General features: G+C 47.2%; 1 protein-coding gene across 8 annotated transcripts in view; it reads left to right on the forward strand.

Annotated features, from left to right (window-relative positions):
- LOC104154125 (NACHT, LRR and PYD domains-containing protein 3-like) overlaps window positions 1-17,011 on the forward strand; it is a 29,968-nt gene continuing 12,957 nt past the window's right edge. For 2 of the 8 annotated variants that reach the window (XR_011142315.1, XM_068951148.1), the window contains exons 1-6: window positions 1-152; window positions 5,618-5,920; window positions 6,359-6,397; window positions 6,835-8,557; window positions 10,052-10,141; window positions 13,101-13,271. Coding sequence is in view for 7 of the 8 variants with exons in the window: in XM_068951148.1 (XP_068807249.1) it covers window positions 5,635-5,920; window positions 6,359-6,397; window positions 6,835-8,557; window positions 10,052-10,141; window positions 13,101-13,271 (2,309 nt within the window). In the remaining variant the exon portion in view is untranslated. Of the gene's footprint in view, window positions 153-2,363; window positions 2,511-4,786; window positions 4,915-5,617; window positions 5,921-6,358; window positions 6,398-6,419; window positions 6,583-6,834; window positions 8,558-10,051; window positions 10,142-13,100; window positions 13,272-17,011 lie in introns of those variants that run through there. The other 6 variants (XM_068951146.1, XM_068951147.1, XM_009690368.2 and 3 more) reach the window with 6 other exon arrangements.

A 17,011-nucleotide genomic window follows, 5' to 3' on the forward strand; every position in this document is an offset into this window, starting at 1 on the left:
GGAAGGAGGGCAGATGTGGAGTTGCCTGTAAAAAGTGAAGCGCTGCCTGAGAAGGGATCAGAGAACTTCCGCAGCTCCCTGGCCCAGCCACTCCTCTGGAGCATACCCTTGGATCCCCATCTCCTGCTGGACTTGCTCTATAGCACTACACGGTGAGCACTTCACAGTCGGGCACTGCAGGGCGCTGCTCACTGCCACATGGTGGTCTGGGCAGGGACAGCTCTGATGGTTGGTGGGGGCGGGGGGTCCTGGGTTTGTGTACTGCCCCGCTCCATGCTTGTGCCTGGGAATCTGAGCTGGGTAGAGGGGCATAGCCCTTTCCTAGCTGCCCAGTGCCAGGCAGGGCTTAGGGGGCAGGTGCTGGAGATGGCAGATGGGACTTGGGTCAGCCTAGTCCCAGAGCCAAGCCCTAGTCCAGCAGCATCTCTTGCTTCATGGGCAGATCAGCCAGTGTCTCTGAAACAGCCCCTCTGAGACATGAATGCAGCTCTCCCTGGCCTTAAGATAAGGCCACAACATGGTGATCCCTATAGAAGGGGGTCATGAGCCCTTCACCCAGCTGTCTGACCATGAGCACTCTGTGGTCCTGCCTATGGATTTCTTGCTTTCCTGCCCAACCAGAAGGGTTCAGTAGGTGCTCTTGGTTTGAACACATTTTCTAGGAGAACTGACACTGTCCTGGAGCAAGGAACAGTGGCAAGGAGCAACAGTTCCAGAGCAAGGCTGCTCAAGGAACGGTGGTCCTAGGGTGACAAGTGAGTGCTCAGGCCCCTGCAAAGCTGCCTAGCCTGACTGTGGTGCTTATATTTGGCTACCGTAGGGGGGGTGGGGGAGCAGGTGTGTGTGTGATTTGATGCTATGTGGCTGGGCCAAGATGTTCGATTGTATTTCCAAACCTGCCTCTATCTGCAGAATTGGTCACTCTGCATTAGTAACAGACTCTTTACCTGCATGTTTGCTTATCTGGTTTAAGCTGTATGACGGCCAAGCCTGTCACTGGAGGCCTGTTGGAGCGTACCATGTGTCTGCTTTTTTTCCTGGGGGCAGCTTGAATTTTTTTTTCTGTTCGCAGAAAGGACATTAACAATATGGGGAGGGTAAAAGGGTTTCATTTTCTGGAGGAATGAAAGAAGTGTCAATGACACCTGAAGGTTTAGGAATGCACAGACAGCTTCGAGAGGCACAGCCCTTGTGGAGGCTTCTTGCTGTTAGATAGCTGAGGAGGAGCAGCATCCAGTCGCTGTGCTCTGGGTCACAGTTGTAAGTTGCTTCCTTTATTTCCTGGCTCTGTTTATCACAACGGAAATGCTCTGCTCAGCAGGGTGCAGCCGGGAACAGAGAAGACAGAACTTCCTCATCTCTCAGGAGGTTGTGGCTGTGCTGGAAAGAATGCTGTCAGCAGCAGGTCCTCCTTTGAAGGACTTGCTATCCCTCCTTCTGCTCTTAGCAATGCTAATATTGTTCCATTCACTTTTGCTCTTCAAACATCAGCTACAGGCTTGCTGAGATAGCAATAGAGGACTGAGCAGGAGGGCAAAGGGTTCAATATCTGCTGTGGCTTGTAGAGTATTGAGAATGACAGCCTTGTGGTGACATGATGCATCAGAATGTTCTTGTCTTTTATTAGAAGCAAAGACAGAGGTGCTGGGAAACTACATGGTGGGGGGAGGGCTTGTGTTCTGCTCGACAGGCAGAGGAGTGGTAGAATTAATCTAAAAAAAGTTTTTAAAAAACACATAATAAAAAATATTTTAGCAGAAACTTCAAATAAACTGTTTTGGTAATGCTTAACTGCATTTTACACAGAAATCTTAGTAGGCCTATCTATTCTGACTGAAGAAAAGAGGAGCAAATATAATCATCTCCGCAGTGCTGTATTCTCTAATGGGGATTATGCAAAATGTTCAGTCATCTTAATAATTCCTTTAGTCCCATTCCCCCACTTTTGAGCTTGTGGGTTTTTAACTTTTTTATACACATTTAGCCACCAGCAGCAAAAGTAGGACCTTCTTTTCACAGAATCACAGAGTCACAGAATGGCCAAGGTTGGAAGGGACCTCTGGAGATCATCTAGTCCAACCTCCCTGCTCAAGCAGGGTCCTCTAGAGCAAATTGCACAGGATTGCAGCCAGGCAGGTTTCCACAACCTCTCTGGGCAACCTGTTGCAGTGCTCTGTCACCCTCACAGTCGAGAAGTTTTTCCTCATGTTTAGATGGAACTTCCTGTGTTTCAGTTTCTGCCCATTGCCTCTTGTCCTGTCGCTGGGCACCACGGAGAAGAGACTGGCCCCATCCTCTTGGCTCCCTCCCTTCAGATACTTGCACACATTGATCAGATGCCCTATCAATCTTCTCTTCTCCAGACTGAACAGGCCCAGCTCTCGCAGACTGTCTTCATAGGAGAGATGCTCCAGTCCCCTCATCATCTTTGTAGCCCTCTGCTGGACTCTCTCCAGGAGTGCCATGTCTCTCTTGTCCTGGGGAGCCCAGAACTGGACACAGGACTCCAGGTGAGGCCTCCCCAGGGCTGAGGAGAGGGGCAGGATCACCTCCCTCGACCTGCTGGCAACACTCTGCCTAATGCACCCCAGGAGACCCTTGGCCTTCTTGGCCACAAGGGCACACTGCTGCCTCATGGTCAGCTTGTTGTCCACCAGCACTCCCAGGTCCTTCTCGGCAGAGCTACTTTCCAGCAGGTCAACCCCCAGCCTGTCCTGGTGCATGGGATTATTCCTCCCCACGTGCACGACCCTGCACTTGCCTTTGTTGAACTTCGGGAGGTTCCTCTCCGCCCAGCTCTCCAGCCTGTCCGGGTCCCTTTGAAAGGCAGCACAGCCTTCTGGTGTGTCAGCCACTCCCCCCCCCAGTTTAGTATCATCAGCAGACTTGATGAGGGTGCACTCTGGGCCTTCCTCCAGGTGACTGAGGAATACACTGAACAAGACTGGACCCAGGACTGACCCCTGGGGGACACCGCTAGCTACAGGCCTCCAACTTGACTCTGCGCCATTCACCACAACCCTCGGAGCTCGGCCATCCAGCCAGTTCTCCATCCGCCTCACTCTCCACTCATCCAACCCACACTTCCCGAGGTCACCTATGAAGATGTGATGGGAGACAGTGTCAAAAGCCTTGCAGAAGTCCAGGGAGACAACATCCACTGCTCTCCCCTCATCTACCCAGCCTGTCATTCCATCATGGAAGGCTATCAGATTGGCCAAGCATGATTTCCTTTTGGTGAAGCCATGCTGACTACTCCTGATCACCTTCTTGTCCTCCACATGCTTAGTGAGGACCTCCAGGAGGAGCTGTTCCATCACCTTTCCAGGGATGGAGGGGAGGCTGACAGGCCTGGAGTTTCCTGGCTCCTCCTTCTTGCCCTTTTGGAAGAGTGGGGTGACATTGGCTTTCTTCCAGTCCTCAGGCCCCTCTCCTGTTCTCCAAGACCTTTCAAATATGATGGAGAGTGGCCTAGCAATAGAAGCCCTTCTTGTTATCCTTGATATTGTTTGCCAGATTCAATTCCAAATGGGCCTTAGCCTTCCTTATTGCATCTCTGCATACTATGACAATGTCCCTATATTCCTCCCAAGTTGCCTGTTCCCTTTGCCACATTCTGTAGACTTCCTTCTTTGGTTTTGGGTTTTGCCAGGAGTTCCTTGCTCAGCCATGCAGGTCTCCTGCCCACTTTGCTGAACTTCTTACTCAGAGGGATGCACCCGTCTTGAGCTTGGAGGAAGTGATACTTGAATATTAAACAGTTCTCCTGGACCCTCTTTCCTTCTAGGGCCCTACCCTGTGAGATGCCTCCAAGTAGGTCCCTGAAAAGTCCAAAGTCAGCTCTCCTGAAGTCCAGGGTTGTGATCTTACTTATTGCCCTGCTTCCTGCTCGCAGGATCCTGAACTCCACCATCTCATGGTCACTGCAGCCAAGGCTGCCCCCAATCCTGATGCCTCCAACCAGATCTTCTTTGTTCGTTAGTACACGGTCTAGTAGCACACCTCTCCTCATTGGCATCTCCACCACCTGTGTCAAAAAGTTATCCTCAGTGCTCTGCAGGAACCTCTTTGACTGTTTGTGCCTAGCTGTGCTGTCTTGCCAACAGATGTCAGGGTGGTTGAAGTCCCCCATGAGAACCAGGGCCTGTAATCGTGAGGCTACTTCCAGCTGTCTGTAGAAGGCCTCATCGATGATTTCCTCCTCCTGATCAGGTGCCATGTAGTAAACTCCCACAACTTTGTCACTCATGTTACCCTGCCCTTTAATCCTTACCCATAAGCTCTCAACTTCATCCACTCCCTGGGCAGAGCTTTTCTTCTGCATTCACAACTTTTCATAGACTTTTGCTGCATGGAATATTTGCAGCAGAACTGCGGACATAAGGAACTTAGACACTCCCAGAAGAAATAGGTCCTCTTTTTCCTCCCACTGTAATTGCTGAATGGTAATTACCGAGCTCCAGAGAAGTTTGTCACCAGTCCAAACTGTATTTTTACATCCTGAAGAATGCCCTTTCACACACTCTCCCTGATGAGCCATTTTAGCTCATAAAAGCTGAACTGAATGTGGGTGAACATATTTGCAATTTTAGCATTTTGAGGCAATGTAGATCAATACTTGTGTGTTGTATCGCTACAAGTTTTCAGAAAGAGAATAAAGTAATGGCACAGTATAATCATGATTGGCAAGAGCAGTAGTGCTCTAAAATAGAGGATCCTTAGCGTAAAAATTTAGTCCTCAGTAATACTATCAGAATGTAATATAACATAATAAAGGTTGTTGCAGCTCTCCAAGACACAAGGATGGAGTTGGATGACATTTGTTTGCCAGAGTTGGACTGTGCAGAGCTGGGTTCAGCCATACTTATCACAGAGCCTGTGCCCCAGCCAACAGAAAGTAGCTCCAAAATCAGTGTAAGTAAGTGGAGGGGAAAGTCCAGTGTATGTAGAAATGATGGTGGGGATGACCCAGTTTAGTCAAGTACAATAACAGAGCATCATTTCCAGAATTTGGCTGACATGTTTGCTGTGCAGACATGAAACTAAATTCTCACACTCATCTTTCCCTAGAGAATCCTGTAGCCTTCACTGTTTGCCATTGAGATGAAACCACACAAAGGAAAGAGTGAAAATATGTCCCCTATAAAAGGAGTGTTTGTAGCCAATGCACAGACTGCGTCCCACTGCTCAATGAACTGACTCTAACTCAGCTGCTGTGGAAACTCCTCCCGGGTTTTGACAACAGCTGTTCAGACAGGCATGACTAGAGAATCCACTTTATCCACATACTAGCACATCACTTGGCGAAAGCCTCATCTACCACCCTGATCTAGGAGCACTTCATCCCACTGCACCTGGGGCCAAGAAGGTGCAGAGTTGGAAGCAGGAGAGCTCTGTGGGTAATTGTGAGGTGTGGTGATCCAGGCTCTGCAGACCCACAAGTCACTGGATGTATTAACACAGGAGAGCTAGCACTGCCTCTGGCAGTGTGCAGACTAGCTCTAGGAGCACAGAGGCTTCAGCTGCTGCCCTGTAACAGCTAGTGAGTCTCATCCCAGAGAGTGCCTGGTAGCTCTCTTAGAAGAGAATTTATTTTTAAACCTCTGCTGTTTTCCAGGGTTTCTTTGGCGTACTATGATGGCAGGCGAGAAGAATACCAGGGATTTCCTTTTGGAAGCACTGGAGGATCTTGTGCTGGATATGTTTGAGAAGTTTAAATATAAATTATCACATATTGATTATGATGGGATGGCCAATCTCTCCAAGAGTTTGCTCAAGAAAGCCAACGATCCAGTTAAACTTGCAGACCATATGTGTGACCACTATGGAGCTGACATTGCTGTGGATGTAGCTATCTGTGTGCTTGAAAGGATCAACCAAAGAGACACTGCAGCTAAACTGAAAGAGAAGAAAGGAAAAGGTAAGGAAACTGTGGATACTGATACTTTCTGATTGTCTGATTCTTTCTGATTGTCCCTGGAAAAGGCACAGGAGAACCTTCATGAAAGCTGTGAGAGAGGGCATATTTAAATTTCTAAAACACAGAGGAGCGCAGTGTGCTCCTTTGCCATGCATGGAATTGCAGGGAGACTTCTCTTGCCATTGGTCTTCCTGCCCATTTGTGGTACAGTCCTTGTATCCTGCACAGCCACCTACTCCTGGACCATGGTGGAAAGAGACAATGGTCTGTAGAGACCTTCTCTCTGCCTGCACTTCCTGCCTTGCCTTGGCCTAGGGATTTTAGGGGAGTTTCTGAAGGAAGACAATCCAGGAGGATTTGCCGGCTTCCCGTGTGCCATGTCACTGACATGCTCTGTCATGCTGCTCTACTAACAGTCACATGTAATTTCATTTTCAGTCCTGAGATGCAGCCTACCACCTGCTTCAATAGCACAAGGTATGTGTCACTGGAGAAGCTGTGTTTGGGTTTTGCTACCTACATACTCCACCTACCACCAGAAAGAGTATGATCGTATTCACAGTCCTGCAGCCCCAGCAAGGTCAGAATGGAAATGAGAAAGTAGCTGGCAGATGCTCCTGAAGAAAAAGGTGTACTGCTACAGAGATCACTGGTGGGAATTGGTATGTCTGGGCATCATATGAGTGCGTAGCACTAGTGTTGCATTCACGTGACGTATAATAGGATTTCAGTTATGGGTGGTGGCCATTTCAGTTAGTAGGACTGGGAGGACAAGGCCTATTGGATGATCCTTTAAAATGAAAGAGTTGAGATGAACTGAGGGTACAATACTTTTGTGGTTGAAAGGTTGTAATTTTAGAAGAATGAACATTGAATTTGATTTGAAGTTATTTTGTTGCATGTTTTTAATTTAGATTACAAGACAAAGTACAGAGAGCATGTACAAAAGAATTACCATTGGATCAAAGACATGAATGCTCGTATTGGTGAGACAGTGACTTTGAACTCCAGATACACAAGGCTGGTTCTTGTCAGTGGACATCGCCATGAGAAAAAGAAAGAACATGAAATCATGGCTGTGGGCAGGAGACATGCGGAAATCATGCGGGAACAAGTGAATTCTTCCATTGCTATAGAAGATCTTTTTAAACCTGACAGGCACAGGCAGATACCAAAGACTGTTGCACTCTTGGGAGCTGCAGGAATTGGGAAGACAATGACAGTAAGAAAGATCATGCTGGACTGGGCAGCAGGAGGGCTTTACAGACAATTTGACTATGTTTTCTACATACATTGTCGGGAAGGTAATCTTCTTACCATGCAGGGGAGTGTAGCTGACATGATCTCCAAATGCTGTCCCAGTAATAATCCCCCACTTGTAGAGATCTTGAGCAAGCCAGAAAATCTCCTCTTCATCATTGATGGCTTTGATGAACTGAGGTTTTCCTTGAACCAACCACAAAATGATCTTTGCTGTGATCCCTGGGAAATGAAGCCAGTGGAAATCATCCTGAGCAGTTTATTTAGCAAAACCCTTCTCCCTGAATGTTCCCTGCTGATCACGACAAGACCAGCTGCCCTGCAGAAGCTGGAGCAGTGCTTGGAGTGTGAATGTTCTGCTGAAATACTGGGATTTTCAGAAGCTGAGAGGGAGGAATATTTCATTAAGTTTTTTGAAAATAAGGAAGTGGGAAAAAAGGCCTTTCAGTTTGTCAAAGGAAATGAAATGCTCTTCACCATGTGCCTTATCCCCATCATGTGTTGGATTGTCTGTACTGTTATGAAACAACAACTTGAAAGTGGTGAAGATCTTGCACAAATGTCCAAGACAACTACAGGAATATATGTCCTTTATCTTTCCAGCCTACTAAAATCTCTGAGCAGCAAGCTAAAACAGAACTTGCATGTTATCCTGAAGAGACTTTGCTGCCTAGCTGTTGATGGGATCTGGAAGCAGAGAGTCCTCTTTGAGGAAGAGGAAATCAGTGAATTCCTCCTAAATCAGAGAGAAGTTCTCCCGCTCTTTCTGAACGAGAGCACTTTTCAGAAGGGCATTGTTTGTGGAAACGCCTACAGCTTCATTCATCTGAGTGTCCAAGAGTTTTTTGCATCTCTGTTCTACATACTAGAAGATGATGGCAAAATAAGAGAACAGCCAGTAGATCCTAAGAAGGATGTGAAAAAATTGTTAGAAAATTATGGAAACTCTAGACATGATTTCATGTTAACTGTGCGGTTCCTCTTTGGTCTCTTAAATGAGCAACAAAGAAAGATTATAGAGAAAGAAACAGGGTGCAAAATTTCATCTGAAGTTAAGCAAGAATTACTAATATGGCTTCAAACTAATCAAAAAACAGCTTTAGCTGTTCATGCAGAGAAGAGAGCTTTGATTCATGATTTGGAGGCTTGTCACTGTTTGTATGAAATCCAAGATGGGAGTTTCGTGAAAACTGCTTTGGATTATTTCACTGGAATATATTTAAGAGACATCAGTTTTAGCCAACTTGATCAAATGGTTCTTTCATTCTGTGTAAAAAATTGGCCTAAACTGGACTCACTTGAGCTGGGCTATTGCTCATTTGTTTCCGAAGACCTTGAAGAACACTTAGACCAACAGCTAGCAAAGCTGTCACATCTGTAAGTTATACCCTCTTAACAACTGAAAGTGTTGTTAAGTCTTCTCTTAATAACTGATAGAGTTTAAGTAGAAAAGAGATGATTGAATTACTCATCAAATAATTAAGGCTGAACTTTCCATAAAGTAAAGGTGCAGCGATGGAAGCTATTTTGGGTGGAGTGTAATGGGCTGTTGTACCACTAGTTACTAGAAATGGGAGTCATTTCAAAACTAAGCACATAAATAAAAGAATCTGCTTATCAGCTAAGTGTCTTAGCTCCAATTGTAATCAAAGAAGCCCAGAATGCAAGTCATTTAACATTCAAATAGACAACCACTGATTGGTCAAGTTAAATCATGCTGTAGTCACCACTGACTGAATTAGACTGAACTAGAAGACACTTCTCTGACTGTGGTGAAACTATACTGATTAGTCTGGCTCACTTGTCCACATTAACATTAGGATGTGTTAGTCTCAAGTGTAAGCCCACACAACTGCAATTCCACACAAGGTTTTCTTTCCATTTGGCCCCCCATTATTTGTTCATGTCTTGAAATTAAAGGCTTGGAGGAAAGACGTTCTCATTGCATCAGCATGTTTCAGAAGCAGGAAGGGAGCAGCTAATTAAGCTGTCCAGTGACCTTTCAAAGTCCCTTGTTCCAGTGTAAGGCCATGCTCTCCACTTCAGTTAAGATGGGCAGCAAAACTTACTTCTTTATTGAGGTTCCTTTTTTTTTTTCCAAACCCAGTTATGCTCTCATTCAAACTGGTCCAAAATGTGGACTTTTTGGACCCTGAGTATTCTGGAGGTGGTACCTAGACCCAGTGAACTGCAAGGGAAGAATTTCCCCTGGCATGCAGTACAAATACAGGCCCTTGCCCTTTGTACACAGCAACAGAACACAACATACTGTTGATTTTTGGTTTGTGAGTGCCAGCATCTTTTTCATGGTAGTTAAGGGGAAACCCTCTGAGTGTTCAGAGATCAACTGCTGTGTGTGGTAGGTGATTTCAATCTACTTTTCCTGTTTCTTTCTTCAATGTGGGTCTATAACATTACTGTTGTAGGAGTCTACTGTTATAGGTGCATGATGTTATGAAGTAGGAAATGGCCCCAGAGTGGTCAGGTATCAGGAGCAAAACAGCTTCAGTGGCATGCTGTTCAGTCCAAGCAAATTTGTCTTTCTCAAACAGAGCTGTGTGACACCCAACTGGCACTCTGATGTGGAGGTAGCAGAACTCTGAGAAATATTGTTATCCTGACAAAAGTATAAGTGAACAGAATGTATGTAGTTCCCTTTAGTATACACAGTGCACATGGAAGCAGCTGTGACTCAAATACAATTGGTGAGATACTGTATTTATTTATTAAGGAGATTTGGTTTGAACTGGAATTTAGAGTATTCTGTCATGCATCATCACAGCTGTGAAGGCGTTACTTTAACTTTCGTGAAGCATAAATGCAAACTATAGCCAAAGAACAACATTAAACTCACTTATACTTTATTTCTAGGGAAAAAAAACAGGAAGAGGTGAAGCAATCACCTATTTACTTGCTTTGTCAATCCCTGAAGAATCCAAGCTGTGCCTTAAAGATACTAAGGTAAAAAGTTATTTTCTTTCAGAGAAAAGAGGAAGCCAAGGAAACCCTAACCTCTCTCTTGTTGCTCCCTCATACACTCTCTAACAGATCAACTCTGTTGATGCTCCTACAACAGTAACAAATGTCTGCTAAGAGGTTTCGGAACATGCTGAAGGATCTTCCACTTCAACAAGGTGGTTTTCATCCAGGTCACTGATACCAATGAACAAATCAGGGAAGACTGAGGTGACAAAGTAGTTACAGTAGATCATTTAAGTATAGAAAAGATTTAGGAGATGAGAGTATTTCTAAGATACCTTTCTGTGTGTAAACTCATTCACGTTTGAGTGATATGTAGATCACATTGTATCACCTTTCTCCCTGGCTCCCAGTTAGGATTTAGGACAACAAAAAGACTATGTTTCCTCCTTTTTGTTTTTAGCTGGCCTTACACTGACATCTTCCTTGAGATAGTAAGAAAAAGCTGACAGAATGGAGAATGTAGGCCTACTGAATGTTTTCCTCTTTTCATGGGAAACTGCACTAGACTGTGTTTGTTATCACTCTGAATGACAGCCAGGTACAAAATTATGATATGATAATAATGAAAAGCCTCTTTATTATGTAGCCACCTGTGTACCTGGACAGCATAGATTTAATTTTAGACCTTAAAAAAGCTTGTGAGGGGAAAGAAAACCCAAGAAGCAATATTTCTGCACTGGTACATACTTTTCTTGTTGTCATTTCCCATTTTTCCTTCTTGTTATTTTCTTTCCTCTCCACCTTTTGCAGGCCCTTTTCAGACAGAGGCAGCTCGAACTCATAGAAACAAGACCCCAGGGGAGAGTTCTGTCTGTCAGTTGTTGGGGGAGAGAGAACGGGGGCCTTTTGCAGGCAGCAATAAGAAGCCTGAAGCACTTTGTTCGCAGCGAAGGGATGGAGGAACTACTTTTCAATTCCTGCTGTATTATTATGATACAAGAAAAGTCTGGCAGTGACACACAACAAACCTCTTCCTTCCAGAAACTGCTGATAGTCTGGAATCAAAGTGAATTTTGATGGAGAAGGAAGGCCCAGAACAGCCTTACCCCAGATTGAGGTTGACTCAGCCACACAGTTGGTTTCAGTTTGCAGGCACTTCAGTCTAGTCCCAACATGATCCGGAGCGCAGGGAGGAGAGTTCCTTGGAGATGCCAAGGCTATTTCAACAGCCACGTTGAAACATTAGGGAAGCCAACACATAATTTCTGATGTCTGCATCTTTACACCCTGAAGCTGCACAAGCACTAATTCACCCTTACAGCAGATCACACATGGAGGAGGTTGTGGGACTTTGCCAACCTTTTCAGTGGGAAATATTTTAGGATTGTGGGGGAGGGGTTTACTCTTTCTCTGATGATCCCTAAGGCTCTTTGGAATATAAACACCGTCTTGAAAGAAGCATAGTCTGATTGTGTGCCAGTGTTGCTAGAATAGGAGTGAATTCCTTCCTCATTAAAGACTTGGGATGGGCTCTCCCATGTATTTCACTGCACAAGTGTGTTGGGACAGTTCAACAAAACTAGGGTTCACCTCCCTCACTGGAAGTGAGAACCCACTCCCAAAACTGCAGTTTCTTCTCCCTTCCTGTTGAAGGGGCCATCTCCTTTTAAACCATGAATCATTACTCTCCTTTAAATGTGCGGGAGATGTGTTCTCCATGAGGCATCCTCTCCCAAGCATTCCCCCAAGGGATTCCGTCACTGAACCCTCTCTTTCCCAGCTGCTGTCATATGAGCACATCTACTTTTAGCCTCCTTTCTCTGTTTCTCCCACCTCTTTGCCCCATCAGAGTACTTTGAGACTCCTTCCAGGAGAACTTCCTTTTCTCCTCAAAGTAGAGAGACTCTCTAGAATCTGGAAAGGGTGTCCAGGCTGTTTCCTGGGATTGCTGCTGGGATATAAGAGAGCCTGTAGATAGGACTTCTGGAGGATCAGATGGCTACAGTTCAGAAAAATGCTTCTCTTCTGGGGCAGGAAGAGCTCACAATGGAAGGCTGCACAAGGTCCTCAAGGGAAGAGCAAGGGGTGAAGAGTGGCAGTGGGAGTGAGATACATCTTGAGAGAGTCCTTGAGCTGCATACGGCTGTTGCTGCCTCAGATATCTGCTTAGCTGCAGCTAGCTAAGCTAGGAACGCTGCATCTTCAAGGAGCATAAAAACATCAGGAGATAGCCTAAGGGAAACTGCAAAGGGACCCCAAGTGCAGGGCAAAATAGTCAGCCCTTCCCAAGAAATCTTCATACCTTGGAGGACTCTTTGCCCTTGGACTGGCTACCCAAGATGCCCCATGTTCATGCTTTCAGAGGGGGACAGGGGTGAAGCTGTTTGTGTAGGACCTTGCAGGGGAGAGGCAGAACCAGGAAACAGGTGGCTATGGGTCCCTCAGGGCCCAGCAGGTGCGTATGGGGCTGGGGGATGGAGAGTGGGATGCCCAGCTGCCTGCAGCAGCCAAGCTGGGCCCAGTTGCCTGGGCAAGGGATGCCCACAGCTGCCTGCAGCCATGGCCTACTGGGATTGGCACAGCTCCCCAGTCCCACCTCATCACCACTCTCCTGATTGGCCCAGTACTGATTGGGTGGGACTGAGGGGTTTTTGGTGCCCGGGTGGAGCTGAGATAGGTCCACGGAGAGGGCTGGGGTCGGACTGGGGCAGTCCTTCCCCTCCCCTGGCTTCTGACTCGCCAGCACAGAGGTTCAGGGCCAAAGCCCACATTGGGCCCTTCTGGGAGGGATTTGGCTTATGGGAGGCCACGACAGTGGGCAGGAAGTGAGCACAGCCTCCAGTGTTGGCCCCTCATTGGCCAAGGGATGTGTGTGCAGGCAATGTGACGTGGGGCTCCTGCTGCATCCCTATAGCTGCCAAGTTCTTGCTGGTGGGTAGATCTGTCTGTCATCGATGCTGTGACCAGCCCCACTGTTCTCTGCATGTCTCCTTGACAGGTTGGAATGGTGCTGCCTCACAGCCGCCTGCTGTGAGGATCTAGCCAGTGTGCTGAGTACCATTCAGACGCTGACGGAACTGAGACTGCGTGGAAATGCCCTGAGAGACCATGGAGTACAGCTGCTATGCAAGGGGCTGAAACATCCCATTTGCCGGCTGCAGAAACTGGGGTGAGGGACACTGGGCTCCTGGGGTATTGCTCTGGCTGGGAATATGATGAAGTTGTGGCTGTGGATGGTTGCAGGGATGGAAAGAGGTTGAGACTGAAATCTCTCTAGACTCCATGCTCCCAGCCTGTCCTGCCACAAGAGCATGAATCATCTATAAAGGGGATGCTCCTCCATGCACCTGCCCCTGCAGTATTGGGGTCTGCTAATTCAAGTGTGTGCAGGCCCAAAAGAGCAGGCACTGAAGGAAGGCAGGCATATGAGTGGACAGTAAGGTAGATGGAGAACTGGCTGGATGGCCGAGCTCCGAGGGTTGTGGTGAATGGCGCAGAGTCAAGTTGGAGGCCTGTAGCTAGCGGTGTCCCCCAGGGGTCAGTCCTGGGTCCAGTCTTGTTCAGTGTATTCCTCAGTCACCTGGAGGAAGGCCCAGAGTGCACCCTCATCAAGTCTGCTGATGATACTAAACTGGGGGGGGGAGTGGCTGACACACCAGAAGGCTGTGCTGCCTTTCAAAGGGACCCGGACAGGCTGGAGAGCTGGGCGGAGAGGAACCTCCCGAAGTTCAACAAAGGCAAGTGCAGGGTCGTGCACGTGGGGAGGAATAACCCCATGCACCAGGACAGGCTGGGGGTTGACCTGCTGGAAAGTAGCTCTGCCGAGAAGGACCTGGGAGTGCTGGTGGACAACAAGCTGACCATGAGGCAGCAGTGTGCCCTTGTGGCCAAGAAGGCCAAGGGTCTCCTGGGGTGCATTAGGCAGAGTGTTGCCAGCATGGTCGAGGGAGGTGATCCTGCCCCTCTCCTCAGCCCTGGGGAGGCCTCACCTGGAGTCCTGTGTCCAGTTCTGGGCTCCCCAGGACAAGAGAGACATGGCACTCCTGGAGAGAGTCCAGCAGAGGGCTACAAAGATGATGAGGGGACTGGAGCATCTCTCCTATGAAGACAGTCTGCGAGAGCTGGGCCTGTTCAGTCTGGAGAAGAGAAGATTGATAGGGCATCTGATCAATGTGTGCAAGTATCTGAAGGGAGGGAGCCAAGAGGATGGGGCCAGTCTCTTCTCCGTGGTGCCCAGCGACAGGACAAGAGGCAATGGGCAGAAACTGAAACACAGGAAGTTCCATCTAAACATGAGGAAAAACTTCTCGACTGTGAGGGTGACAGAGCACTGCAACAGGTTGCCCAGAGAGGCTGTGGAGTCTTCTTCCTTGGAAATATTCAAAAGCCATCTGGACACAGTCCTGGGCAGTGTTCTTGGACTAGATGATCTCCAGAGATCCCTTCAACCTCAACCATCCTGTGATTCTGTGATACAGCCTGTCCTTGTGAATCAAACCTCTTCCTGGAGGGGATTCATCACTCCAGAGTCAGACTCTTCCTGCCTGTGGGGTTGCTCATCCTCTGAACGTGCATGTCCCTTTCTGCTGTATGGAGGCTCCCTGGACAGCCAGGTTAAATCTAGGGATACTTTTTGTGATAGCTTCCCTGGTGCTGAGCTGGAAATTCAGTCTCCTAACTCTAGATGTACACATAGTCTGCATGAGCACACTGTGGCCATGGTAATGTGTTGATATCTGTGGTGAGTCTCTCAACTCACTTTACAGTCAGTTCCTTTGCCCACACAGTCTGGTTTGCCTCCAGAAAACCCTCCAGAGGGTTAGCATGCTAAGTCCCATGTCACCCCTTTCAGCACCACAAGTGTGTCTCAGTTACATTGCAGCATCCCATATCTCACTGGAAAACCCCTTTTAGGAATCAGAATCCAGCCCTATGCATCTGTTTACATCAACGGAAGCACTAGCAGCCAGATCCACAGGGTTGAAGCTCTCAGGAAATCTCTGTGTCCAGGATTTCCTATTGTTTTACTCTTGCCTTCAGAAGACCCTAACGAATAGGGAAGACCAGGGATAGAAAAGACTGGAAATCTCTGGCTGTTCCTCAGCAATGGTGCCCATCCTCCATTTCTATCAGAGTGATGCAGACCCTTTATTATCCTGCCTGAGGGTCTCTTCATTAACTTCTCAGTCTCCCTGAGCAAACATGCTCTTTGGGCTCGTCCTGGTCACAAGCAAACAGCTCCCACAGATTGTTTGCATCAGAGTTGCTCAGTTTTAAGGCCTTTAAGGAAAAGAATTCTCCCTTCCTTTTTGGTGATGGTCCTGTCTAGTCCACTAGAGACCATAGTAAAGTAAGTAACCTGGTCTTCCTCCATCAGCCATGGAGAGAGAGACAGGGAACATAGACCCTCAGTTTGCATGCTATTTTGGGCTTCTAAGCAAGGGTTGGGGGTGATGTGATGTAAGGCCCTGGTAGCATATCAAAGGTGAGGCAGGCTCATGGTCATAGGCAGACCAAGCATGTAATGAGTGAGATGGTCCTTCCTGATGAAATAATAGTTCATAGCCTCAGTTGTGAGAGACCTGGAGAGAGCCCATTGCAACTGGCCGGTGTCATTTGGGGAGCTGTGCAAATTGGTACTGCTGGAGGAAATGCTCTTCAGGATTTGCAAGAAACTTGGAAAAAAAGAAAAAAGAGAATTAGAAAATTGAAGGGGAAGGGAGATTTTTCAAAATGATTTGATATTTCATGGCAATTTGCCCACATTCTGGAATCTGAAAAACAAAAATCTCATATCAGACGTTTATGTAGAATTCTGGGAGTAAATTTGTTCCTGGTATACCTTGTGGCTATTTCCAGGAACACATAGCTTTCCCATGAATATGAAAATCTCCAAGCATAGGTTCATAAAAGTGTCTACCAAAACTCAGTATGACTCCAGAGGCAGTGGTGGAGTGGGAACAGTAGAGAGAGAGTGTTTGAAGAGACAATGGGGACAGAGATTATTTGGTAATTCATATTTGAAGATCATGTGACTGATCTGAAGATTGTTTTCCTCTTCACTTTATACACCACAGATTAGGTTACTGTCTCCCCACTTCTGAAAAGGACAAGCTCCAGTACTCACAGTCTTCCTTGCTATGCTCTTTAGGATATTCCCACAGTGTCCACAAGATCTCCTGATGCCTTTAGTCTGTTCCATTCTCCCTCTTGCCCTCCTGCTCCCATCCCAGAGGCCTCTGAGCACCACCCCCAACAGAGTGCACTTATGTCACTACAGATGTGTGCCTAGGTATAGAATTTCACATGGCAGGACGCTCTTCCATTCTGTCTTCGCTGTATGCTTGCCCTATGTCTCCATCATTTCCAAAAAAGATTCACCGTGATTCCACCCTTCCTCCCCTCCCCTCTCCTCTCCCCGCCCCTCTCCCCTCCCGTCCCCCCTTCCCTCTCCTCCCCTCTCCTCTCCACTCCTCTCCTCTCCTCTCTTTTCCCCTTTTCTTCCCTCCCCTTCCCCCTTCCCTTCCCTCCCTTTCTCCTTCCCCTTCCCCTTCCCCCTCCCCTTCTTTTCCTTCTTTATCCAACCCTCCTCTCCCCTATCTTTATGTGAGACTGCTGTCCTTCCTCACTTTGTCCTCTCTCTTTGCTCATGCCTTTCTGCCTCCTTTACCTTGCACCCATTATGGAGGATTTTATACACAGAAAATCTACTGTTCTTTCACCCTGAGATTAATCCCTTCTGACTCTCAGGATAGAGAAGCATATCTTTAAAAGACGTGGAACTCCACTCAGTGCAAGTCTTATTAGATCATGACTTCTTATGGTAGATGGGGAGTCAATACAAGGAAGCCACTACAATGTGGGAAACCCAGGAGAGTAAAGGGTTATTAGATTAAAGCTATTAGAATG

The sequence above is a fragment of the Struthio camelus genome, chromosome 7, assembly GCF_040807025.1.
Source record: "Struthio camelus isolate bStrCam1 chromosome 7, bStrCam1.hap1, whole genome shotgun sequence".
Taxonomy (NCBI): domain Eukaryota; kingdom Metazoa; phylum Chordata; class Aves; order Struthioniformes; family Struthionidae; genus Struthio; species Struthio camelus.